General features: G+C 36.9%; 1 protein-coding gene and 1 pseudogene across 1 annotated transcript; both read left to right on the forward strand.

Annotated features, from left to right (window-relative positions):
• Positions 1-1,187: 1,187 nt before the first annotated feature.
• On the forward strand, positions 1,188-21,661 carry Cbr4 (carbonyl reductase 4). Its single transcript, XM_026389755.2, has 5 exons — positions 1,188-1,519; positions 4,602-4,722; positions 5,448-5,584; positions 8,220-8,354; positions 18,269-21,661. Exons 1-5 carry the CDS (start codon positions 1,378-1,380, stop codon positions 18,445-18,447), a joined length of 714 nt encoding a protein of 237 aa, XP_026245540.1. The 5' UTR covers positions 1,188-1,377; the 3' UTR covers positions 18,448-21,661.
• LOC144250051 (cytochrome c oxidase subunit 7B, mitochondrial pseudogene) lies at positions 19,273-21,661 on the forward strand (annotated as a pseudogene).
• Positions 21,662-27,660: the final 5,999 nt, after the last annotated feature.

A 27,660-nucleotide genomic window follows, 5' to 3' on the forward strand; every position in this document is an offset into this window, starting at 1 on the left:
TTTCCATGCGCTCTTTTATTCTTCATTGACCCTTTTCTGAGTTCTTGTGTTAATATAACTTTGCACTTTACTAATTATGGTTTTACTAATTTTAGTTTTCATGTGTATTAGTTCTGTTGCAGCAGGTTGTATGTTTTTTGGTGGCCGGGGCCATGGCTTATACTTTTCTGAAACATCTAGTGCAATGATCTTGTATCAAGAACTTTCCTTTTTTTACACTATATTAGTAACAAATAATCACCTTTTAAGCTCATTAACTCTCAGAGCACTCAACACCTCTTATTTAAAGATGCAGGACCTCCATCTCTCTTTTTTGGCGGTACTAGAGATTGAATCTGAGGGCATCTACCATTGAGCTAAATCCCCACCCCTTTTTATTTTTTACTTTGAGACGAGAGTCTCACTAACTTGCTCCTGCTGATCTCGCATTTGCAATCCTCCTACCTCAGCCTCCAGAGTAGCTAGAATATAGGCGTGTGCCACAAACCCCCAGGAACCCATTTTTGTCTATAGCACCCTTGTTTCATCCATCTGAGAAGACTGTTCATTGATTTAAAAGTTTCTTGAGCTCCTTCTGTGTTCTTTGACAGGACATTCATGCTCACAGCATCCTTTGAGATGGATGGTAATGCCTGCCAGTGGGAAGGCCAACTTGGGGGAGGACTAGGTAGGGAGTTTTGGCATGAGTCCGATACCTGGGAGCCACTTCTTCGACAGGGAGGAAATCAGGTCTGCAGCCAAAGTGAAAGTCTGCAGCCTGGGTGAAAGGTAGACACCTGAAGCCCTGATACATCCACGCTCAATAGTGCACACATTCTGGGTGCTAACTTCGATCACTTCGGCGATCGACTACTCTTTTCCGGAGGAAAGTGCAGTATGTTGTTGACAACCCTGTTCTGAGCAAACTGGGACGCGTGGTAACCTGGGCTGTAATCCAGATTCCCACCTCCCAGGGTGGAAAGAGGCGTCCCTCAGCAAGATGAGCCCACCCCGCACTAAGTAGGAGCCCATGCCGTGCCCTCGGGCGCGAAGACTACAAGTCCCAGCAGTCAGCCGAAGCCCGTCCGGGCCAGTCTTCCGCCGGCCGCGCGCTCAGTCGCCCACGTTCTAGTAGGGCGCTGCTTTGGGGAATCCTGCGTACTGACGTCAACACGCTGACGACGGAGGTGCGTGCGTGCTGACGTCAGCGCGTTTACATCTTACTCTTCGCGACTTCTTAAATTGCCAGAGTCTGGGCTGGAGCTAGCTCCTGCTGGGCTGTTGTGCTGCGGCTTGGCTTTATCCATCTATCCATTTATTTATTTATTTTTTAAAAGCCCGAGGTTCTCTGGAGGAGGGCGGCAGCTCTCAGCCAAGTTTTCGACTCACGGGTTCAAGATGAACAAAGTGTGCGCTATTTTTGGAGGTTCCCGGGGTATTGGCAGGGCAGTAGCCCAGTTAATGGCCCAGAAAGGCTACCGACTGGCGATCATCGCCAGAAATCTGGAAGTGGCCAAAGCCGCCGCAGGTGACCTCGGCGGTAGGTACCGAGCTTGTTCAGCTGCGTGACTGCAGTCCCGAGGGCTGAAGTTTCGTGTGTAACACAAGCGACTCTGAGGGTTGGTGATTCAGCCGCGGATCCCTAGGATAGACCTGTTGGTGCAGACCCCTACCTGCTCGCACCTCAACGCCACCTGCTGCCCAGGGCTGGGCGCTGGGGGATTTTAGTAAGAAGTCGCAGTCTTGTAAGGCCCCACTAACAAGCCTTCATTTTCCTGCAGCCTTTGCTAATAGTGAGGAGCTCTGTTTTGGCATCTGGTAGGAGAAAGCAACTCCACACTTAACTTTATGTGGGGGTCAGGGAATGATCCCTGACTACAGCTACAGGGTTAAGTCTGGAGAGGTAGACATGCCATGTAGAAAAAGCTCACTTTGGTTTTCCCGAGAGGTGTTCCTGCCACTATGCGAATGCCCAAAGCAGTGCATCAGAGAAAACCTCTTTTGGGTGCCAGCCGGTTTTGAGATATATCTGGTTTGCTTTATTACATCTATTAAGAATTTTAAATCATTGATTCCCTTTTTTTGTGAATTTTGTAAGTAATTGGAATTTGTTTGGCTCAGTCCTTTTTATTACCTTCATTTTTTTTTCTTATTAATGGGTCAGTTATTGTTTTTCAAACTTAAGTTTCTTGATGGTAAGGGTAAAAATGACGTCTGAGGGTTTGCAGATACTAAGACGGAACCAATTAGTAGAAGAGAGAAGAATACTAGTAAATTATTATCAGGAAGGCTTTGGGAGGAATAGAATCCTGAGGGTGTTAAGTTTTGTGTTTTGTTTTTAAAAGAAGTTGCTGATAGGTTTGGTACCACCAGCTCAGACTCATTGTTTCCTTAGTTTGGGAAAATACTTGGCTCTCTAAAATTACAACTGGAGACTTTCCATTAAAGAAAGAAGTCTTTCAGCTCATATTCATTGCCAGTATATGACCAAGGAGGGAAAAAGTGGTGCTCCTTGCTGGGTTATGCCAAACCATCAGTGTTTGCTGATTAGATTAAAAACCATTAGTTGAGTTTTAGAGGATAATTGTGGACCAATAAGTCTTCACATGAAAGCCAGGAGTGAGACAGGTGATGCTTTTGGGCATTTCATTTCCTTGAATCATGTGTTTCCCGAGTGACTGATTTTCATTAGTAAAGTGTGATTTTTCCCAGGTGTCTTACTGTTCCCAAAGGCATGAGGGGATAATGTTAGTGTATACATATTTGGCAAAATCAGGCAGAAAATAAGCAATTATTTTAGTTTATAAAAATTGTACTATTTAGAGTATAGATATACCTGACTTGACAATGTGATGTGCATTCAGTAGAAACCAGTTCTTTCAGGCTGGGGTTGTGGCTCAGCAGTAGAACCTAGCACATGTGAGGCCCTGGGTTTGATCCTCATCACCACATAAAAATAATAAATAAAATAAAGGTATTGTGTCCAACTATAAGAAAGAAAGAGAGAGAGAGGAGAGGAAGGAAGGAGGGAGGGAGGGAAGGAGGGAAGGAAGGAGGGAAGGAAGGAAGGAGGGAAGGAAGGAAGGAAGGAGGGAGGGAAGGAAGGAAGGAAGGAAGGAAGGAAGGAAGGAATGAATCAAGGAATCAAGGAAGGAAGGAAGGAAGGAAGGAATCAAGGAATCAAGGAAGGAAGGAAGGAAGGAAGGAAGGAATCCTTTAAATTTGAAATGGCTGGACCTAATGGCTGAGGCAGGAAGATGACAAGTTCAAGGCCAGCCTCAGTAATATAGCCAGGCCCTAACAAATGAGTGAGACCTTGTTTCAAAAAACAAAACAATTTTGAATTGGGATCTACCCCAGGCTAGTGATATGCAGGATGATACTCTTGATGCTGAGCAGTGCAAGAAGCCTTAGCTCCCAGGCAGCCATGCAGTCAGGAGGGGAGACACCCCATACTCTGCAGTGTACAGTACTGCTTAGCTTCCTGTTTGGTAGGTTAGGTGCATGAAATGCATTTTCAACCTATGATATTTTCACCCTATGATGGGCTTATCTAGATGTTACCCCATCATAAATCAAGGAACATGTATTAAAATGGTAGATTATTAAGTAGGGAATATTTTATTTTCCTTTGAAGTATGATTTTTTGGCATTTAAATTTTTGAAAAGTGGCTATTTTTGAGAGGTAACAATTACTTTTAGTAAAAATGATTTGTAGTTTTAGCTTTTTTTAATGGCTTTCTTTGTTGTCTCATCTATACCGATGGTCAGGCTTTTATATATATTATATATGTATAAGAATAGTTTATTTTTAGTGCTTAAAAAATAACAACAAAAAAGAAACCTTGGAGTTTATCCTCAGGACTAAAGAAACAAATTCAATCTAAAGAATTAGACATAAGTTTCAAACAAGGAATATGAACCCAGAAGACTGTTGAATTGGGCATAACAGGTTTCGTGTTAAAGCTATGAACATTATTATGAATCTTAACAAAGCACTGCAAACTTGAAAAAGGATCCCACAATTTTATAGATTCAAAACAAAGTTTTATTTTTAAAAATAAAAACAATCTTTCTAAGAGCCAGGATCTCTTAGCCAGGTGCTGTAGCATATGCCTGTAATGTCAGTGACACCTGAGGATGAGGCAGAAGGATTGAAGTTCAGGGTCAACTTTAGCAACTTAGTGAGGGAACTGTCTAAAAATAAAAAGGGATGGGCATGGAAAGAGGTACAGTGGCCCTGGGTTCAATCTACAGTTAAAAAAAAAAAAAAAAAAAGCCAAGTTTTCTTTGTTTCCCAGGCTAGCCTTGAACTCCTGGGCTCAACCTATCTTCCTCAGCTTCCAGAATGACTGTGATTACAGGTGTGTGCAACTGTGCCCTACAAAAAAACAACAAAACTTTCCAAAGTTTTCAAATCAACTTTTGTTATATTACTTTCTTGTTCCCTGCCCACCCCATCCCAGTTTAATTTGACAAGTGAGAGCAGGAACCTATGATATACTTATCTTTTATCCCTAGGGTTAGCACAAGCCTACCATGTAGTAGGGGCTTAACAAATGTGTACTGTGTAGATTCAAAATTTAAGTTATAATTAATTCTAATGTAACTTTGTTTTGTAGGAAATCATTTAGCATTTAGCTGTGATGTTGCTAAAGAACATGATGTTCAAAATACATTTGAAGAGATGGAGAAACATTTAGGTCAAGTAAATTTTTTGGTAAATGCAGCTGGTATTAACAGGTTGGTCATAGATTTAAGTAAATTTCTAAGTTTTTTTTTAACCCATTTAGGCTTTTGATTAGTATCAGTTAATGTATTAAGTTGTTTTACTTGTAAGAAAAAGTGTGTGTTTTAAAACTTTTCCATGCATTCTTTTCTTTCATATTGAAATAAGTGTCTAGTTTGATCAGTTTTAATATTTTAATCCTCATCAATATTGAGCTATTGAATGTTTCTATAACTCTAAAGGCTTTTTCTTCTCAATACTTCCTCATAGCTAACCAGTATTCTGAATTCTGTCACTGTGTGTGTGTGTGTGTGTGTGTGTATGTATACGTGTATTTTTTTTTTTGTGGGGGGAGTATATGAACTGATGGAATTATAAGGTAGGCATTCTTTTATAAAAAATAGATGAATTTAGAATAATATACTAATTGTCTTGCTAAACAAGGCTTAGTATGGCAATTGCTTAGGCTATTCAAAATATTTTGGCTACATGGTACTACTTTTAGCAATTTGGAATGTTTGTCACTTTAACTGAAATTGGTAGGAACTACCTTCCAAGTGGATCCTTTCTAAAAGCTTATCATTTATTTTAGTGGCTCACAAACCAAGGTCAAAATAATACCCTCTAGGCATTCTATCTCAGATATGAGGAATGTCTTACACTCTTTCCATCAAAATGTTACCTATGTCTTGACTTTAAAAAAATTGTTATTAATTTACATGCTGTTTATTTTTTGTAGGGATAGTCTTTTAGTAAGAACAAAAACCGAAGATATGATATCTCAACTTAATACTAATCTCTTGGGTTCTATGCTGACTTGTAAAGCTGCCATGAGGACTATGATTCAACAACAGGGAGGGTCTATTGTTAATGTAGGTGAGTTTTTATCTTTGTGGGTTTATAATTATTGTGTATTACCATAAGCATATTTAATCCACTAATTTGTAACTTTCACTTATGAAATTTATCTTTGTATTATCTGTTGGAAAAGATTTAATTAGCTAATCAATGAGTAAAACAGGAATCACAAATTCACATCCTGATGGGACAGGCGGATGTTGATCACCAAGTATTAGAGAATGGCAGTAGAGGTCATGTGATAAATGACAGAAGACATTTAGGTTCAGTTGGTGTTCAGATCTAGTCGATTTTTGGTGTGCATGAATGTGGTTCCAGTTTTGCTAATAATTTTGATTTTTCAAGAGAAATTTGGCATCCTAATTTTTATGCAAAGCCTAATTTAAATTTTTATGTGAAGCCTAATTTTAAAAATATGGACAAAGAATTTAAAAAAATTGTGGACACTGGGTAGTAAACAACAATTATTGTAGTAGTTGCATAAATTTGCAGAAGTTAAAGTGACACACTTTCAGACCTTTGAACATTCCTGCATTGTCTAACATGAGCTTTTCAGGGGACACTTTATATCCAAACCATAACAGGAAGTGAAAAATTCATATTTCCTGGTATTTTTACTTTACATTTTCTATCTTTAGATATGTTTAAATACACAAAATACTATCATTACACAAATACTTTACAATTGCCTGCCGTATCCAGGACAGTAACATGCTGTACAGTAACATGCTGTAGCCTAGGAGCAATAGACTATACCATGTAGCTTGGGGTGTGTAGTAGACTCTACCAACTTATTTTGTGTAAGTGAACTCTGTGATGTTTGCATGACTATGAAATCACCTAACAGTGGTTAATCTGTATGTGCCTGTCATTAAGCAATGCATGACTATATAATGTAGGTAAATTTTTAATATTGGATTTGATTATAATAGAAAAAGTAGATTTTTTCTTTCTTTCTTTTGGGTACCAGCTATTGAATCCAGAGGCTCATAACAACTGAGTCACATCCTTAGCCCCCCACCCTTTTTTTTTTAAAGAGAGAGAGAGAGAGAGAGAGAAAATATGAATTTTATTTTTTAGTTATCGGCGGACACGATATCTTTGTTTTGTATGTGGTGCTGAGGATCAAACCCGGGCCGCATGCATGCCAGGCGAGCACACTACCGCTTGAGCCACATCCCCAGCCCCATCCTTAGCCCTTTTTAACATTTTCTTTAGACACAGGGTCCTGCTGAGTTGCTTAGGGCCTCACTAAGTTGCTGAGGCTGGCTTTGAACTCAGGATCCTCCTGCGCCACTGGGATTATAGGCATGCACCACTGCCCCTGGTGATGTTGATGTTTTCTTTTTCTAAAGTAAAATTACTTAAAAATTTTTGTGAGCTTATTTAATTTTTGTATCATAAATACAGGTCAGTGGTGCAGAAAATTGCTTCCCTACTTCTGTTTTGCAAGCAATTATTTGCGTATAGCTGATATTTTGAATTATAAATAATATAATTTATGACTTATATAAATATAAATTACAAATTCTTTAAATGAAGTCACCTAAGTGCCGGGTTTCTGTTCTCCAGACTAAAAGGCTCAGGGGTCACTCCAGTTGAATTGGGCTGACTGGGCTGCGTAAAATAACCACACAAGAGACACAAATACCTTTTTCTTTGGGGTCACTGTGACAGCTCCTCTGACCTTAAGGGTCCGCAGGAAGAGAGAGCAGGAGCATATGCTGACCCCTTTTATTGAGGAGAAGCTATTCAAATGAGGCAAGGTGTCAGGTTTCAGGGGGGCTGAGTCTGTCCTCATGATGTCCGCTGTCAGCAGGTTGACTGACACCTGGGTAGGCCGCACCCTAGGGCACAGTAAGAGAAGGGGACACACACAAGGCACTTTCATGGAAGATTCTATCCTAAAGAGGGCAAGGGGTTATATTACAAAGGAACAGGTGAGCATAGCTTCACCCATGGCGCTGTAGCAAGACACACCCATGCACGAGACACCGATCCTCGAACCCAAGAAAGGTGGGGAAAGCTCTGCCACATTTCTGTGTCTGAGCGCCTCAGCACCCAGCCTGGGAGTGTGACCCAGTCATGTGCAAGGTTGGTCTCCCACACCTAAGAATCTTTAGTAGGCAATACAAGTTATATCATTGAAAGCAACAAAATTGCACATTTATGAAAAGTTATAATTGAAGTGGAACTGGTAAGTTTAGATCAACTCTAGTTCTAATTTAGTGAGATTTATCGTCAGATGGATTTAGGTAGAAGTAAGTATTTCCTTACGTCTAGTTGTAGAAAGGTAAAATTAATTAGACTTTTTCTGGCTTCAACCTCTTCCTACTAGAAGCCATTATAAGCCACAGAATTTTCATTATAGCTGACCTACTCAGAGATTGGAATGCTCTGCATTCTAGATTGGCTTGCAAGCCTCCTACTTGGCACTTGTGCTTCATTCTGATCTTGTTTTCTGTGTTTGTCTGGAGCATACTTGGATTTTTAAAGTCTTACTACTCAAATGACAGTGGGTAGAATTACTAATGTGAGTAAAGGATAAGGTAAAATGGGTTTTACCTTTTTTATTTGTTTACTATAAATTATCTGAATTTTTTATATAATTCCTATGAATTAGTTTGAATTTGCTTAATTTCTTTTCTTCTAGGAAGTATTATCGGTTTAAAAGGCAATTCTGGCCAGTCTGTGTATAGTGCCAGTAAAGGAGGATTGGTTGGATTTTCACGTGCACTTGCTAAAGAGGTAGCACGAAAGAAAATTAGAGTGAATGTAGTTGCACCAGGTCAGTAAAAACTTTTTATTTATTTATTAATTTTTTAGTTGTAGATGGACACGATATCTTTATTTTATTTACTTTTATATGATGCTGAGGATCAAACCCAGTGCCTCACACATGCTAGTACTCTACCACTGAACCACAACCCCACCCCCAAAACGTTTTATTAAAATAACTTTATTATTTTTGTTTTCTAGAGAAGCCATTAATTTGTCCATCTATGAGTAGTGATTGATTGCCATCTGGGTAGAGTGGTTTTGAGATGATTGTGAAAAGACTCAAGTAACGAATTGGTGACAAGAAAAAAAATCCTTGTATTTCATATTTTATTTAAAATATGTATTTTAAAAAATTATACTAATTATGGAACAACTCAAGGTAAAGAGGATCTTAGAGATCACTTATTCTAGGCAGTTTTATAGTTTAGAAAACTGAGCCTAGGATTTGGAGTGACTTACCTAATTGCATTACTAATTTATGGAAAACTTTAAAGCCCCCTAAGATTTCCCTTATAATATTAAAAAATTGAAGTTATTTTGCTACTATGTCTACATAAATTACCTGGACCATTCCAATTTTTTACTTTTACCTTTATATTTTATTAAGTTACTAATTAATAAAATTGCCTAGATTAGTGAAGAGTATAGTAAAAAGGTGTTAAAACTCAGATCCACGTTATCACTTATTAGCTGTCATGCTAGATTTTTGTTAAGTGTTTATTTGAATAAATGGAGTGTTTTCATATACCTTTGCCAGTTAGCCTTGAAATCTTTGTCTTAGTTTTCTATAAATATTTAAGAATTCATTACTTATATAAAAAAGTTTATTTTGGGTCACTTGTTGTTTGTAAGAAAAAGTGAGCTGCAGCAGATCTTTCCCTTTGCAGTCACTAATGGCCCCAGCTTTGACCCTAGAGTTGGCGTTTTATTTGACATTTGATGTTGAGCAGCAGGTATCCCTGATTTATTAAAATGACCTGTTAATCCTTTTAGTGTCCTTTGTCCCAGTTCATTGTTTAGGCACAAAGACTTGCTAAATTCAGACATTCCAAATCCATGAACATTTGATAACTGACTATAATTCAGATGCACCCAGTTTTTGAAAAAATTCCAAAAGCTGCATTTTTATTTCATTATGTTGGTATTGTTTTTTATTTGTGTGTGCTTTACGTGAGCTGATTGATTTTAGTATTAGCTTAGATAATCATCTGTGGTATAAATTATTTTTGATTTGCAACTACATATATCTGCTTCTTTTCAGGATTGTAAATAGTGTAGGCAATGAAAAGTGAATTCTGCTTCATGATATTTTAAAAGCTGTATAGTGTAGGGGTAATGCAAGTGTTTCTAAGTCACAATAACTCATGCAGCAAACTTCCTGAAGTGGCTTCCTGTGTGCAGGGGCTGTGTTAGTTCCTGAAGTTTCAAAGATAAGTATTTCCATCACAGGGAGCTAGGCATCTTGGGAAAGACAGACATATAAACAAATAATTACAACATCGTGATGAACTGAAAGTAAAGATATATGTATGGTGCAGTGGAAATGCTGAAGAAGGATGGTTTAATTTTGTCTAGAGTGAATTAATTGTCAAGACAATAGGCTAAATAGTGGGAATCCAGTTTGTATACAAAGAGTGTTAGGGAAGTGTGGTATACCCTTTCTTAACTTACTTTCCAGTGCAGTTAATACTGTGGATAAAAACTTGTTGCTAAAAATGTGGTCATTTCAATAGGGTGACCTTTATTACATTATATTGGTTAAATATTATCTAGCAGATTTCATAGTATAAATATGCTTCGTTGGTCACAGGCAAAGTACAAATTGAAATAGAATGAATCAATTCCATGGATTATTAACCTTATTTACATAGTAATTTCAACCAGATTCCTTAGCAAATCTTTTAACAGAGCTAACAAATGTAAGAGTTAGCTGACATAAAAAGAAATAATTTTCCTGGGCACCTTAAAATGGAGGTTCCAGGTAGTAAGTATGGAAATAGTTAAAAAGTATATTATAACAAGAAAACCAAGGAACAAGGTAAGTAATAAATTATGACATTATTCATTTCCCAATATTATTGAGTGTTTTAAAGATCAGTACTTTCTAAACTTTGATATTACTTTATAAAATAAACTCATCATCATTCTTACTAGTTGGAAAATATTAAGTATGGGAAACAGAATACTTCATAAATTGAACCTGTAATAGATACATTACTTAAAAATGTTTAAAATAATTTGTACATATTATACAAGATTTAGTAATACAGAAAGGCATAGAGTGAAAAAGTGAGTCAGTCTTGTCTAGACATAATTTTTTTCCTTAAGATCACCACTGTTACTAGTTTCTTCTGTATTTCATGTATAAGCCAATAAGTGTGTGTGTGTGTGTGTGTGTGTGTGTGTGTGTCTAAAAACAAATTGTATTATACTAGTCGCATATTCTTGTTTTATTCATGGAACAATATATACTGGAGATGAATCCATATTATTTTATATAGAGGCACTACACTTTGTTTTGGAAGATAAGTTTTTTTTATTAAAATCTCTACCCTTCTACTTCACTTTTTAAAATAACAGCTTTATGGAAATGTAAGTCATGTCCCATACACTTCACTCATTTTTATGTGTACAACTTTGTGGTTTTAAGATGGTCGCATAGCTGTTCAATTATTACCTAAATAAATTTTAGAATATTTGCATAATCCCCAAGGAAATACTTTGCCCCTTAGTCCCCATTTCTCTCCAGTTTCCCCAGCTCCTTGCAATCTTAAACTACTTTCTATCTCTATAGATTGGCCTATTTGGGATATTTTGTATACATGGAATCTTAAAATAGTTGGAATTTTGTGATTGCTGCATCATCACTTTTAATGGCTGAACTAAAAGATCATAGTGTCTGTTTTTAATTAGGTGTACCCTAATAATGTTTTAGGGGATATACCTATCTTGTTTAACCTATTGCCACTTGATGGACATTTAGGTTGCTTCTGATCTTTTTCTGTTACAACTAAAAATGCAGTGACAATACTTGGGCATAATTTATCTTGCATATTTGCAAGTGAATGATTGTAATCTGGAAAATAGAATTGCCAAGGCTTGGAGGATCTATGCCTTTTTAATTTGACAAGTAATGATACATTGAATTTATTTCTATAGGGTGCTTAAGTGTTTTGCTACTGTTATTTTTTAAGTTGGAGAGCTTTTGTATTTACCACTTAGAGATGATCTTGTTGACAAGCACATGCATAAGCATGACGTCTGCTCAGAGCAGGTGTTACTCTGGGTGCTCTTAGGTGCTATTTTGCTTGGTGTTTATTTCTTAACACTGTTCCACCCATAAGCATAACAGTAAGACACGCAAATTTGTTCTGGTTAAAATCTTTTAAAAATGTTTTTTATAGCAGATGGACACAGTACTTTTATTTCATTTTTATGTGGTGCTAAGGATCAAACCCAGTGCCTCACACGTGCTAGACAAGCACTCTACCAACTGAGCTATAGCCCTAGCCCTGTTCTGGTTAAAATCTTGATCTAGTTTTTGGCAAGACCCTTGTTTCTTCTTCCTTATAGAAGTGTCTAGGGTTGAGTTCTTCTCAGATCCTAGAAACTTACGGCAGAGAATGGACATCTGAACTTTTAGGTCTGTTATATAGTGCCACATCCCACATTTGATAATATGGGTTATGGATCCTAATCTGAAAATCTGAAGTGCTCCAAAATTTAAAACTTTTTTGAGTGCTGAAATGGTGGAAAAGTTCCACACAATGTCGTTTGATCAGTTGCAGTCAAAGTATGAGTGCACCAACAACATTTTATAAAATTATTACAGGATGTGTATGAGGTATATATGAAACAAATTTCTTGTTTAAACTTGAGGCCCATTCCCAGGGTGTCTCACATTTGTGCAAAGATACCCAAATCTGAAGAAATCTAAAATTTGGGATACTTCTGGTCTGAAGTGTTTTTTTTTTCCCCTCAGTACTCTGGGGTAGGGTGCTCTACCACTGAACTATATCCCCAACCCTTTTAATTTTTTTATGTGGCATTCAAGGACTCACTAAGTTGCTGAGGCTGGCCTCCAACCTGCTTCCTCCTGCCTAAGCCTCTGAGTAGCTGGGATTTCAGGGTTGTGTCATGGTGCCTGTCGTCACTGGCTCTAACTATTTCTGATGAGGGCACTCAGACTATACTGGTGATAGATAAAATCCTGGTATCTAATTTAAATATAAAGTTTGTTGTGTATAAACGTGTCAAAAACTGAAATAGTGATTTAGTAATATGGAAATGAGATGTTGCTGTTTATTTATGCTATGTGGCTAGTCAGAAGTGGATGTATGAAATATGTTTCCCTCAGAATTTATGAAATATAAATTCTCATTGGACAAGAGCCATGCAGTTTTTATGAGCAACAGTAGTCCTCTTCCTGAAGAGCTCATGTTGAAAAAAGTTTGGTGTAGGGAGTGTGGCTCAGTATTAGAGCTCTTGGCTATCATGTGCAAAGCCTGTGCACAATCCCCAGCACCCTGCAAAGGTGTATTGGGTATATCATTAAATCTATAGTACTAAAATGGAAATTGTTCTTAGTTGGTTGAGGGCCTGTCATTTCAGTTATCAATTTACTGATTTAAGGAATGATTGTTTTGTAGCCAGTTGGAAATTTTAACTGTTCAGTAAAGTAATGCAGCAACGTCATTTGTTGGACAGTGGCACCTACTGGTAGTGTATACTTTTTATAGCTCAGCTTGAAAGTCACTGTAGTATTTGCCTTGGAAAAGGGGGAGTATAACAAAATTCCTAGAATTTTACAAATTAAAAGTGAAAGATTGGAGAGAGTCTTTTGGTGCACAGAAAGAAAGAATGAACTAGAAAGTGATACAAGCACAAAGATAGATGTGTGGGATGTTTAAGGGCTACTCATATCTCTCCTCAGGCCTGTGTATGTGGTATAGAACCCAGGAAGTTTCTTTTATATCATGTCTTAGGTTGTGAATATGTTTATGAGTGAGGATCATAGTTTATGAGTTCAGTATAAAATGATGTATTGAAGGTGAGGCAGAACATTATGGTAAAAGGGAGTGGCAGAGGAAAGCAATTCAGGACAGGTAACCAGAAGGAGAGTGAGCTCTGCTCTCCAAGGACAAAATATAAGCCCTTAAGGCACACTCCTGTTTACCTACTTCCTCCAACCATGGTCTACCTTGTCATATTTGGTAGGTAGAGCCCAGAGTAACTTATCATTAGAGACTAGCTTCACATTTTTTCTTTTATTTCAGATGGGCTGGGATAGATAAATGACATTTAAAAAGTTGCAGATAGATTAGGGCTTTTAGTGAAACTATTCTGTATGATACTATAATGGTGGATATCATGACATGAATTTATCAAAGCCTGTAGAACTGTATAACCTAAGAAGTGAGCCCAGAAGTAAAACTATGGATTTTACTTATCAATATTGGTTCAACTAGTTGGTTCAATTAACACTAAGGTAAGATGTTAATAATAGGGGAAATTGGGGAGGGCAGTGTGATAAGGGGGTTTAGTTTTTCTATAAGCCTACAGTTGTTCTAAAATAAAGTCTATTATTTAGAAAAGGCTGTCAATAATGATGAAAGAAAATCTTGACATGTTCTTGTCCTTTATATCAAACATAATCTAAGAGGGAAAACCCAGTATGTATTGATGTATGGATTTATCCCTTCCTATCAAGTTGGCCTCTCTTTACTTACCCACTTTACTTTTAGACTTCTTTTTGGTATTGAGAGTGAACCCAGGGTGCTTAACCATTGAGTCAGGTCCCCAGCCCTTTTCATTTTTTATTTTGAGACAGAGTCTCACTAACTTGTTTAGGGCCTCGCTAAGTTGCTAAGGCTGGCTTTGAACTTGTGATCCTCCTTCCTCAGCCTCCTGAGCTGCTGGGGATCACAGGCGTGTGCCACTGTTCCTGACTACTTCTAGATTTTTATTACAGTGTTCATTGATGGTTAGCAGCTATCCCACGAGATTTGTTATTTCACGTATTTGTGCATAGGTGAGTAGAAGCTGTGGTTAGTTTCCTCTAATGAAATAACATTCTTATCTTCCATGCTTGAATAAGTGCAGGGAGAATCTTCCTATGATGTGGGTGGCTGAACACCATGATTTCAGTTCTGAACTTGTAATCATGCTGGACTGAGAGTACCACTCTTATTTAGAGATCTCACCTAAATAGACACAGACTGTATCTGTGATTTGCCACCGAATGTAGACTATTAAAAGACCTCATTCAAAGTTTCAAGACCTTATTCAAGGATTTAAGCTGTCATCCTTTGGCTGTTTTCTGTATTTTGCTTGTGTAATTGTTTTTGAGAACCACAGTCTGTGTTGAAGAGATCATCTTTCCATTTCACTGGGATTGTCCATGAACTTGTCTCATTGCCTAAGCCTCTTTGTGTAAAGTTTGCCTGCAGTTCCTCATTCCTTGTTCTAGATATGCTTATTTTCAAGGTAGAAACTCCTTCAAATGGCCTGTCATAGGTTGTGTGGACTTACTGTTCGTTTCCAAAAGGACAAACATCAGAACTGATGTTCACTAAGAAGCAGGGCAGCATAGATGGAAACTCAGATTGCATTTGTTCTTTTTGAGTTGGAACTGTTCTAACTGCTGTACACCTAAGAGTGTCAAGAACTGAGGGTCCTTTTAGGGGAGCTCAGTTTCCTAAACTTCAAGTAAAGTTAGCAAGTCATGAAAACTGCTTAATGACGCATACTTTTCATCTTTCAGTCAGAGTAGTAGAGCTAAAAGAAAGCTCAGAGATCTGTTAGTTTTAATTGACTTCATTCATTAGGGCACAGAAAACAGCCATACATTTTAGACAGTACATAACTTCCTCAGGCCACAGTTTTCATACTGTGGAACAGAATCTTGCTTAATGTGTCCTAATCCATTGGCCTTTTTACCACAAAATGCTGCTTTTGACAAAATGCTACCAGAGCCAGTTAGAAGTTGAAGCTGGAATTTGCTAACCTGTGTTCATAAGATCTTTCTTGCAAATCATTTCTACTGTTCATGTTAGGTTAAAACATACAATTGATTTTTCTGTTGAGAGTTTGTAGTTGCTGGGAAGTATTCTATGCCAATTTTATTAGAATTCAAAAAGACCTTAGACTGAAGGATAACTGTATCATAAATTTTAAGAAAATTAGATAAACTTTTAATTTTTATTCATAATTTGAATTTATTCAATAAATGTGAGTTTTCTTTCTAAGATACTATCTGTTCATAAGTCAGGGAGAGGCACCTTGGAAAGTGAGTGTGTTCAAACACTGAAAACTTTGGATATCAAGAGCCTCATCATATTGTTCTTAACATGATTGGATGGCATATTGTTTGTTATGACTCTTCACTGTAAATTAATTTTCATTTACAGTTCCCTTGAAATTCTGCAGAGGCTAATTATTAGCTGTGTCAACTGTTCCCCCCCCCCTTTTTTTTTCTGGTACTGGGGGTTGAACTCATGGGCACTTGACCACAGAGCCACATCCTAGCCCTATTTTGTATTTTATTTCGAGTTGCTTAGTGCCTCACCATTGCTGAGGCTGGCTTTGAACTCGAAATCCTTCTGTCTCAGCCTCCTGAGCTGCTGGGATTACAGGCGTTTACCATTGTTCCTGGCTCTGCTTCTCCTTTTATTCTTCCTTTTTTTCATTGTTCTTGATGAAAGAAATGAAAGTAATATTGCTAACTTTTCAAATACATGTGATGAAATTTTGTGGCAGAAGAGTTTTTTATTCCATAATACAATCTCTCACTGAAACACAAAATAATACTAAAGTAGTTTTGTTATTTTTGGCCCTTATTACAGACCATCTGAAATTAGTATTGTGTACATATATTCTTTTCATAACTGTTTTTGAGACAGGGTGTGTCACTTAGGCTGGTCTTGAACTCCTGGATTCAAGCAATCCTCTTGCCATAGCCTCCTGGGTGGCTGAGACTATAGGCATGCAGCACTGTACCTTGCTATTTGAAAGCTTTTTGTATGAACGCAAAAATAATATGTATTTTTGTGGACAATTTGAAAAAAAACCAAAAGTACAAAGAAAATACTCCTCACTTGTAATTCTGATATCTAATGATAACCACTATTTTGGCACATAGTTTCTTAGTTAATAGTATATATTAGATTTTTTTTGGGGGGGGGTACCAATTGAACCTAGGAACATATAACCACTGAGCCACATTCCCAGCCCTTTTTATATTTTATTTTGAGACACCATCTTGCTAAGGTGCTTAGGGTCTCACTAAGATGCCGAGGCTGGCTCTGAACTTGAGATCCTCCTGCCTTATCCTCCCGAGCCTCTGGGCTTGCAGGTGTGTGCCACTGTGCCTGGCTTTTGTTTTTAATAGTGATATAACTGAGTTCATGTAAGATTTCCTTTAAATATACAATTTTCATTCATTTTATATTATTCTATAGCATCATTTGTAAATACCTGAATATTTTTCTATTATGTGGATATAATGGTTTATTTAACTAGTTTGTTGTCAGCTTGTTTCTAGGTTTTCCCTAATAATCTGACACTGTCATAGACTTCATGATAGTGAATCTATGATTATTTCTTACAACACTTTTAAGAAAATATTAGCTATTTTTAAGTTAAAACCTAAAGTAAATTTCATAGGTCTGTATAATAAACTAGTGGCCTAATTGATTCTTAAGACAGTATTTAATTCACATTTATTATGGTACTTTCAATGACAGTTATATTTAGGTTGATTTTATGTATGATTAGTTTAACATAAGCCAATTTGAAAACTATATTTTTAAGATTGCACACTAAACAATCATGTAGCACATCTAATTTTTAGTCCATCTATTTTTTGTGACCTAACTACTACTAACTACTGTTGTTTTCATGTAGATTAATATTTACTTTCTTTTTAAAAACCTAAAAGATTGAGTACTATATAAAATATTGATTGTGGGTTAAGCATTTTATTAGTAACATGTAGTTGTATGTCTCAGATTAATCTTATATTTTCTTAACAAATCTATGTTTTTTCCTTAATATATCAGTTATCATTTAAAATTGGTTGCTTAATATAATATATAGTACTTTATACTGTGGAACTTTATATTTTAAATGTTCTCTGCAAGCTTTATTGCATACCTATACCAATACCAATTTAAATTTTGATTTTTGTGTGTATACTCACATTGGAATTGGATATGACTACCAGATTTTGTTCTTATACATTTATTGGAAACTTTGGACTTTCTAATCATCAATTATCTTGGCCATAGCAAATGGAACTGACTAGTTCTTATCAGAATTGCCAAATTGGTTCATGTGACCATTTTTTGTGATGCCTGTCTTCCCTCAACACAACTTCTCACTCTTTTATTCCCACTCAAGTGAAATTTAATCATTTCTGTGGCCTTTTATTTATACCACTATAAGGATATTCACCAGACTTCCTTACACCATAATTGTGTATATAAGTGATTGTTTCCTCCATGAATTATAGGTTTCCAAAGGAATGGAATTTTGTTTTATTCATGTCTGTATCCACCCATGACATTATATGAGCTTGTCTTTACATTTTGCTAAGAGTTTGGCCATATACTTGGTGATCATATATTTTAGTGTTCAGTAAATGTTCATTGAGTTAAAGTGAGTAAAATTGTAGATTGTTTATTTAGTTGATAGCAAAACTATCTCCAAAACAAGGTTTATTCATCTCATTTTCAGGTGCAAATTCATTTTTTCAAAATTGAGCAAATATCTTAGTGTCTCCTCTCTTCTAATGAGTAATCATTTTTATTGGCTTATTATAATTATACATAACAGTGGGATTTGTTATAATATATTCATATGTGCTGCACACAATAAAACAGTACAATTTGAATAGTTTCTGAATGATCACTTCTGTTTTAGGATTTGTTCATACAGATATGACGAAAGACTTGAAAGAAGAACAGTTAAAGAAAAGCATTCCTCTTGGAAGGTTTGGAGAAACCATTGAGGTGGCACATGCAATTGTGTTTCTTTTAGAATCACCATATATTACAGGACATGTTCTAGTAGTGGATGGAGGGTTACAACTTGTGGTATAATTTAGAGATTGTTCAGTTATAATGGTGATTAGAATCAAGTCACACGTTAGCTATTGATAAGACAATCATACTACCTGGTGACACTTGCTAATCAAACTTACTGATGCTACCAATGTTGATTTCCTTCTTTATATAAATGTTTGAAAAGAACAATGTGTGCCCAATTGGTTTATCTAAAGGGTATGAATCAATTATATTAGCTACCTTTATAGGCCATATAAATTTTAGTATATAGACATTTTGTAAAGGACATAATATTTATGTTTTGCCTCAAAAATGGAAAAATTATATTGTATAATTGTGATGAATGATTTCATTGTATCAGGCTGATTTTTCTAGAAGTTAACTTCTAGACAGTTGCTAAAATAAGAATTTCCAGAACATTGATTTGTTGTCAGTACTTTAGCAAATTTGCTAAAGTTAAACATTGTATTGTTTTACATATGTTTAGGCAATCAATTTTTTTATATGGGTTGGAAAAAATAGTATCAATTAGACAAAGACATGAATTTAGAGTTGATTTCTTAGAGCAGTATTACTCTTGGTTGAACAGCTGGACAAAATAACCTATAAATTTAAATGTGGTGCAAGTGGCTTATTTTGTAGAAATTTCCAGGGTAATGAGGACCAGTCCTTAAGGTTTTAATATCTGGTACAGTAATGAGCTGCATGGATTTCATGAATTTAGGCAGTGTTTTTTTTTAACCTACAAAAACTCAGTATAGTGAGTTACTTAAAAAATAATTTAAGCTTTTACAAGGGTACCTGGAACAAATTTGTACCAAACCAGCAGCTTCAGTTGCCGCAGTTCACTTCAGTTCCTGGATGTTTCTCGTGGCCAAAAATGCACTAAATCGTCTCCAAGTTTGAACATCCAGCAAACAATGGCAAGACAGAGCACCTGATTTCCAGACAAATATGGTAATGTGGTATTAACTATTAGAGCTGTGTGGACACACATAGTAACGCAAATTGGAATAGAATGGAACCTGTCCCCTGTTGGCTGAGTCATCCCAAAGGAATGGAGAGATCAGTAATTGTGCCAACTTATAATTGATGCCAAGTAAAAGCACTGTGTACCTATTATACCTATGGCATATTGAAGAAATAAAGTACACTTGAAACATTAAAAAAGAAGTTTAGGAAACTTAACATTATGAGCATTTTGTATTGTGAATATAACAATGATCCTTACCCTAGTATTTTAGAAAGGTGTAATGGCCAATTTGAATTGTCAACTTGATTGGATTAAGAGATACAAGAATTAAAGAGTGTGTTGATAAGGGTGTGTCAAGGAATGATTGGCATGTGGGATGGCCAACTGAAATGGAGACCCTCCATAAGCATGGGCAGCACCTTCCAATAGGATGATGGCTTGGATGAAATGAAAGTTGGAAGAACAAGGAAGCAGCAGCAGATGCAAACTCGATTCTTCTTGAATGGGTTCTTGATTGCTGCTGTGATGTCTGAGGATCTCTCTTGCTTTTTCACTCTTCCAAAGTGATCTCTACCAGTGATTCTCCAGGGAATTTCCAGAAGCCTTCCATCTCAGACTAGGATAGAACCATTGATCCCTCTTATTCTGTGGCTTCAGCTTCTTGGACTGTGTAGCTACTGGTTCTTCCAGCTCTCCAGCCTGCAAACAGCCATTGTGGACTATCCAGCTTCTGTTTGTGTAAGCCAACCTAATGAATCCCCCTTTTAAAATTATACTTCCTGTTGATTCTGTTCCTCTAGAGAACCCTGACTAATATAAAAGGTAATACATAATTACTCATAAGTAATCATAAAATATTTTAAATATATTTGCAGTAACAATGAGTTAAATGTCTTTACAAGAAACAAAGTAATAGTCTTGAAACAGAGTGTTTGCCTGGGCATAGAGATAAAGATATGAATTGAATGTAAAATATAAGGTAACATCTTTTTTGCATTGAACTCTTGGGAATAATGCAGATTTCAGTGTCACTAGGTTCATGTTTTTATTTATCATTTTTCAAAATGTTTTAAATGTTGCATTCCAAAGTAATTGTCATAATTTTCTAATAGCTTTTTTAAAAAAGTGGAATATTATCTAAGAATTATGTTGAAAATTAGTGCAAAAAATGATTAAGATGTACTAATAAATTCAGAGTAATAGTATTTTAAGTCATTTATGGTCTAAATCAAGATTCCTGATTCCTTAAAGATTATTCTTGTTTTTAAAAAGTTACTTTATTTTATTTGTTTATTTATTTTTTTATGTGGTGCTTAGGATTGAACCCAGTGCCTCACACATGCTAGGCAAGCACTCTACCACTGAGCCACAACCCCAGTCTCTTAAAAATTCTTTTTTTTTTTTTTTTTTTTTTTGGTGGTGCTGGGATTGAACCCAGGGCCTTGGGCATGCAAAGCAAGCACTTTACATCCCCCAGCCCAAAAATTATTCTTAATTTATCTTTCAAATAGTTTTTTTTTTTACTTAGATTTACCTGTTCAGAATATGAGAAAGAAAAGTGTAAGTCAAGTTAGTATTATTGAACAAATTGTCTACTAAATGTAGAATACAGAATATATCAGGTGTTCATAATTCAGGCACATATAGGAAATGTAGCACTCAGGATAGTTATAGATATGATGCTTTTAAGCTGTATGAGAGTTTGTGCGGCAAGAGTATGTACTTCTGCTGTCCCACCTACTGGCCTTTGGCTGCCTGCATTTCATAATTGCTTTGTATTCAGGCTTTAGTTCCTCTCAGTGGACAATCATGTTCTGAAGTCACCAATGATTAAGAAGAAAGCAGTGTATTTCACTGAACTGATGACAGGTTAGAGATAGGCTTAACCTTTAAGGATGTGTATTTACACATTAAAATAAGAAATACACTTTTTAAACTATTCTCATTCTCCCCTAGCCTATTTCAAACTGGCAAAGTATGTGGAGAAGTCTTGAAATGGGTAAAATAAACCTTCACTCTTCCATCTTACGTGAATTCTCCACCTACTTTAGCTGACCTGGTAGAATTTGTAATTCAGTACTTGCATTCTGTTTCTGAAATCAGTTCCCAATTATTGCCTTACAGTCAGAGATTCGAGAACTTTAATGAATTATTAACCAACAGAATGGTCTATAGTTGTTATGACTCTTGGAACCTATAATCCAGCCCATGTGTAGCATTTAAAAATAAAAAGAAAGGATAATGGTTAAAACCAATGTATTAAAATTTTGCATTGAAGTTTTAAAACTTGTGCTCCTTTCACACGCTTATTCGTATTCAATTTAAGAGGGATTGTAACTGTTTTTAGAGATAGAATTGCATGTTATAAATTACTTTGGGGGGATAATTTGTGTGAAGAAGATAACTTATTTATGCTTGCATTATCCAGAAGACTATTCTGGATATTCAAGAGTTATAGCTTACATTACTGATTTTTTTCCAAGCTTTTGGAATGGAAGTATGTATAAAGTAAATCCTACTGCTTTCCTGACTTGGCAAATATACTATACTTAAATAAAGTACTTAATAATTAACTTTCTTTTATATTAATTTTGTCTTTCAAGTTCATTGTAAGCTCCTGAGGGTAGAAGCCATACTGTGTTATCACTCCTTTAATTACAAAATTAAACAAATATTTATTGTACGTCTTTTGATATCCCCATCTTACCCCTGAGGACACTGGATATTCTAAGTAAATGCACAGGTAAATCAATGTTTTTTAATGATTCAGGATTATCAGTCATTCATGGTGCTCTAGTTTGAGAGGTTATTGAGATAAATTTAAGTATATATCCTGGACTCTTGTTCCTTGATCACATTCCTGTGATTTACCTCCCTTTTTGGTTCTTTGTCACTTTGATCCTTATTCTCACTTTATAACTGAATTTGCAATGCTAAGCTAATCAACTATTTTTTTCTTAGGCAATATGCCTTCAGTTTGACTAATGATCACCAGTTTAATTTGGAACTCTTGGCCTATAATCCAAATAGAGATGGTATTAGTAACACTTGTGTTGCTCAAAAAGGGCCTGACAAATCCAGGACAAGTTGCTAGAGTAAGGAGCAAGATTTGGTAAGCCAGCAAGATGGAGAAGACGGTGAACTAGAATTCTGAAGGACCGTGTTAACACAGGTTTTAAGCTTTTTTTATCTTTAGGAAGAAATTGATGAAACCTGCTGGTAATCTGTTCATTTGCACCAGCCTTGGAAGGGTGAAGCAAGATTAGGGGAGTTTCAGTAAATCAACCTTGTGCGGCTAGTTTAAATGATTAATGAGGGCTACATGCTCAAGGAGGCATAGGCTTTTTCTTGCAAAGAAAACCATAGACAGCTACGATTTCCCTTCTGTCCAAATTCCACTACACGTCTTAACTGATAAGGGGGCAGTGACAGCTCTGGCTACTTCCTGCTTGAAGATGGGTGAAATGAGTAGTGTTGGAATGGAACTGTTTAACCTGGAATTGGAAATGTTGGAGGATCTGAATGCACAAGCAAGCCATCCTATAAATCCAGAATAGGTGTGTACATACTTGAGTACTAATTATATAATCTGTTTTATTCCTTTATCAGTTGCCACTTGTACCTTGAGATATTGGATTTGGCCTCTTGTAGAGTGCATTGTGTTATGATTTGAATGTGAGCTGTCCCCCAAAAGCTCTCATGTGTGAGACATTGTAAGAAGGTTCAGAGGAGAAATGATTGGGTTGTAAGAAAGAGTCTTTAACCTAATCAATGATTTAATCTTCTGATAAGGATTAACACTGGTAACAAAAGTGATAGGGTATGGCTGGAGGAGTTGGGAATTGGGGAGTGGCTTTGGGGGCATGGCCTTGGGTATATATTTGTGTCTGGTGAGGGGAGTCTCTCTGCTTTCTAATCACTGTGATGTGAGCTGCTTCTCTCGGCCACACTCTCGCGCCATGATGTTCAGCCTCACCTCGAGCCCCGAGGAATGGAGCCGGCCTTCTATGGACCAAGACCTCTGAAACTGTGAACCCTGGAGCCGGCCTTCTATGGACCAAGACCTCTGAAACTGTGAACCCTCAAATAAACTCTTATCCTCTACAGTTGTGCTGGTTGGGTCATTTGGTCACAGCAGTGAAAAAGCTGACTAAAATACTTTGTAATCTTATTTCTGTGAACTCTTGCTAGCTACATTAATTCTAATGTTTCATAGAAGGAAATTGAGGTACAATTTTGTATGGTATGATTTTTGTATTCCTTCCTAACAAAATTAGCCCTTCTCCACGTTTCAAGTGTTCTGTAATGGGGTTTTAATGATATGCTGTGTTAAACTTAAGCTGGTATTCCCTTGTTCTTGGCACAACCAAAGATCCTTTTATTGAGGGTATAGCCTAATACTGAGATGGCCTCCATTTTTGATGGCCCATCTGTTTACTATGGGATTGTCTCCGTTCCTACTAGCTGTACATTCTATAGAAGATCCTTCCTGTAGGACCTCAAAGGATGTTTTAAGAAAGGGTTATTCTCCACAAGGTCATCAAGGGAGAAGGATAAATATTACCATTTTTTTTTCTTAAGTACTTGAGGTCCTCTATTGAGATGACAGACTAGGAATCTGATCTTTGTTAGTGGAATGGGTAGATGTTGGGTGCAGACTTGTGTGTGATGGATCCATGGTTTTACTCTGGCTAGGCTGACAGAAGTATTGGTCTTTAGAAATACTTCCAGTGTTCCTATCCATTTTGCCACTAACTATTGGTCTGGTCCTTGTTCTTTTCAGATTTTTAGAAGAACTCTGTTGTCAGATTGAACTGGATAAAGTAGTACATGAGTAGGGGTGTGCAGACCTGTTGGAAGCAAACCCATGGGTAAAAGTTAATATAGTCCCCAGTGTTTGTACATACTGAGTTACCAATGATCCTTTAAAAACTCATCATGTTCTTCTATAGGGAGGGAAATGGGAAATGACCTATTACACAGTATTTCAAAAAAGATTCAATTTGAGTGCACTTCATGGAGCCACCTTAATCTGTGACAGAGCTGCTACTACTTTATCCCAAGTTGGGTTTTTTGACAGATTTTGACAATATTTTTTCTTGAAGTGTGATTCACCCCAGCCTTTCATGTTGATTGAAGTCTCCAAGAAGAGTATAGTTTCCAAGTAATGTACAGTATTCAAGCCACCTGTTGACTGACAGCTATGACAAATGAAGATGCATTGTTACTTTGAATTATGTTAGGCCAAATCTTGGGGTAATTTCCTTTGAAAGCACCTTGAAAATTTTGGATGCTTTTTCAGAGTAATTTGGATAGGCCTCTATCATCCCCAAAAAGGTATCTATGAAAACTAACATATCTGTAATTTCCCAGGGCTTGGAGCATCTGAATGAAATCAACTTGCCAGTCTTTGGATGGGCCATCCCCCTGAAACTAAACTCCCACTGTGGACATCTGATGGTTGAACCTCCCTTTAAGTTATTGTTTTTGGTACATGTAAGGCATTTTTGATAACAAATTAAACACGTCCCTGAAATCTTACTGTTACTAGAATATATTCACAAGTCTCCCTGGGTGGCAGTATACTGTTATCGTCACCAGAAGCTCGAAAGCCTAGACAATAAAGGGAACCAACTGGTTTTGTAAATTGGGTCCCATAATATATTTCTGTATCCGCTGGAGAGTAACATCTTTTGCATAATGAGTACTATTGTAGATAGGTTTTATCATAGTCTCCAGAAGGGCTTCTAGGATCAGAATTATTCCCTGAGCATTACATTTCTGTCCAAGGCCTGTTTGGTCAAAGGGTAAGCCACATTCCATTACCCTTTCTTTGTCTTTATCAGTATGTGAGGGCCTATACATATATATTGCAATATGTCAATTTGGCGAACAAGAGATCCAATTAGGGCTATGAAGTCACCAACCCAGAGAACTGCTTGTCATCTTTGCTAGTTGCTTCCCTTTATTCCCTAGGCTTTCCTCCTCCTGGTGGCCAGAACAGTATATTGCTACCTGGGAATACTTGTGAACATCATCAAATAATAGCAAGATTTAAGGGACATGTTTGATTTCTCTGTTATTTTCAGTAAAACATATTCTTACCACATGATAGCACATGCATTCAGTACCAAAAAGGTATGTGGTGAGCTGATGTTTATGTTTATTTCCTTTCCCTCTGCTAGGAAGAGAGCTCTGACAAGGGCAATGACTTAGGCCTTCCTAGTTGAGTTTTGGGGAGGCAGTGCTTTTGCCTTTAATATTTTTAAGGTCACTGTTAGCCTGATGCTTCTCTTGGTCTGTAAAACTGCTCCAGTCTATAATTCTAGTTTAGGGGCAGGAAAAAGGCTGATCATAGAGATCTGGCTTACTGGAATAGTTCAATAATCTTCAGGTAATTATGTTAAGGAGGGTGTCAAAGGCCTCATTTGGGAACAAGGTGGCTAGATTCAATGTGGAGGTAACATGTATTCTCACCATGAGATTGTTCAATAGATTGGGTATTTTCCCAATCTTGAGGTGAGCCAGTAGCCTCCTTTCTGTTGCTAATCGGAGTAGAAATGATGGGCATGTTCATGTTCAAAAGTTGCCCCAATGTGAATTTTTCTGTATCCTAGAGTGTCACAAATGTCTGTGACCACAAATTCACTAACAGGGAGGCCATCCCTCAGCTGTGTGATCCAGTAGTTTGGAAAAATATGCCACCAGACAAGGCACATATCCTAAGGGCTGAATTAAAACTTTAAGCTCTAATCCTTGTTTTTCATAAACACACAGGTTGAATGGCTTTTTGTAATTTCAGGAAGTCCCAGGGCTGTTACTTCTTCACCTTCACTGTATCAAAAGGTCCTTTGACATTCCTTAGTCCATTCTGTCACCCAAGCCCATGTTCCTTAAGGGTCTCATATAATGATTTTACTATAAGCCCATAATTGGGAATCCAAATTAAAAAATTCAGCCATCCCCTCAAATCCTCAGTTTCCTGTGGGTTTTGAGAGTATCTACACAGGCAATTGCTGTTTATAGTCAGGCAAAAGGTCTCTGCTCCAGGACAAAGCTAAGCCCAAATACAGGTGTTAATTTAACTTGAGAGACCTCAGGTCTTAGCCAGAATTTACCTAAACAAAGGGAAGGAATTCTTAAAACCTTGGGGCAACACAGTGCACCAGTATTGTTGAGTTGACTGAGTTCTAGGACCTATTCAAATGCAAATAGTTCTTGGGATTTGTTTTCTAGGGCAAGAAACTCTTAGGACTGGTCTTTATCCCCCTCTCCAAGGGATATTACTTTGATAGGGACCTTTGCCCCTCCTTTCAGACAGTTTGTATTGGGGAAGTATTCTTTGCCTTGTCTTGAATCCCAACTGCTTTCACAGTGGGTCTTACCTGTTGGTTGATTTCAGGTTGTATTCATTCCTCCAGGTGTTCCTTGGATTTCAGGAAGGCAAACTGCAAGTTCCAGGCCTGTTCAGGGAGGACTTTAATGATGAGTTGTCCTGGTAAAAAGGTTATTTGAGCATTTAATTTATAGAGGAGATCTCATCCCAAAAGGGAAGTCAGTTTCTCTGGCATATACCAGAAACTGTGCTTTAGTGTGAGATCTCAAGGTGGAACTCCTAAGGTTGCAAAAGGGATGTTCTGTACTTTGTCTGAGACTCTCATTATGTGAGTAGTCCATAAAGTTGTTTTTGTTCCGGTTTAGTAGTCAGTACTGAATAAGTAGCACCTGTGTCCTCAAGAAAATCCATAGATTTATTCTCTACTGTCAGTTTTACCTAGGGCTCCTATGGGGAAAATTTCTATGTGGTATCTCAGATCCGAAGATTCCCTTGGGCCTTTTCATTCTGTATCTGAATATTTTCCATTTTCTGTCGCCTGTGAGCCCCAGTCTCTTTCCTTTTTATCCTATTTGTACTTTCTTCAACTTAGGACAGTCTTTTCCTCCCAGTGTCCTTCAATCTTAAGTTAGGCACATTGATCTTTGCCTAGGGCACCTTATATTTCTTTGAAGGATCTGTTCCTTGCGAGTCTAATGTAGCAGCCAGCAAGGAGGCTTTGCAGTTTGCATCTTTTCTTAAGTTGCTCTCCATTTTTAAGCACCTAAATATTATATTCACTAGCTGGGATGGGTTTATCCCCCAAATTCTTTCAGTTCTTTTTCAGTTTTCTCTTTAATGTGAGGAGTACATTGCCATATAAATGTCTTATTTCTTATTCTCATGTTTTCTGGCACATCAGGGATATATATATATATATATATATATATATATATATAAA

Source organism: Urocitellus parryii, chromosome 14, assembly GCF_045843805.1.
Source record: "Urocitellus parryii isolate mUroPar1 chromosome 14, mUroPar1.hap1, whole genome shotgun sequence".
Lineage (NCBI taxonomy): Eukaryota > Metazoa > Chordata > Mammalia > Rodentia > Sciuridae > Urocitellus > Urocitellus parryii.

What these genes read in the sequence shown, in the direction of transcription:
- Cbr4 (XM_026389755.2), top strand. Translation starts at nt 1,378, where the DNA reads ATGAACAAAGTGTGCGCTATTTTTGGAGGTTCCCGGGGTATTGGCAGG. An exon ending in CGCCGCAGGTGACCTCGGCG is followed by an intron (nt 1,520 to 4,601) that starts GTAGGTACCGAG and finishes TTTGTTTTGTAG; the next exon opens with GAAATCATTTAGCATTTAGC. An exon ending in AATGCAGCTGGTATTAACAG is followed by an intron (nt 4,723 to 5,447) that starts GTTGGTCATAGA and finishes TATTTTTTGTAG; the next exon opens with GGATAGTCTTTTAGTAAGAA.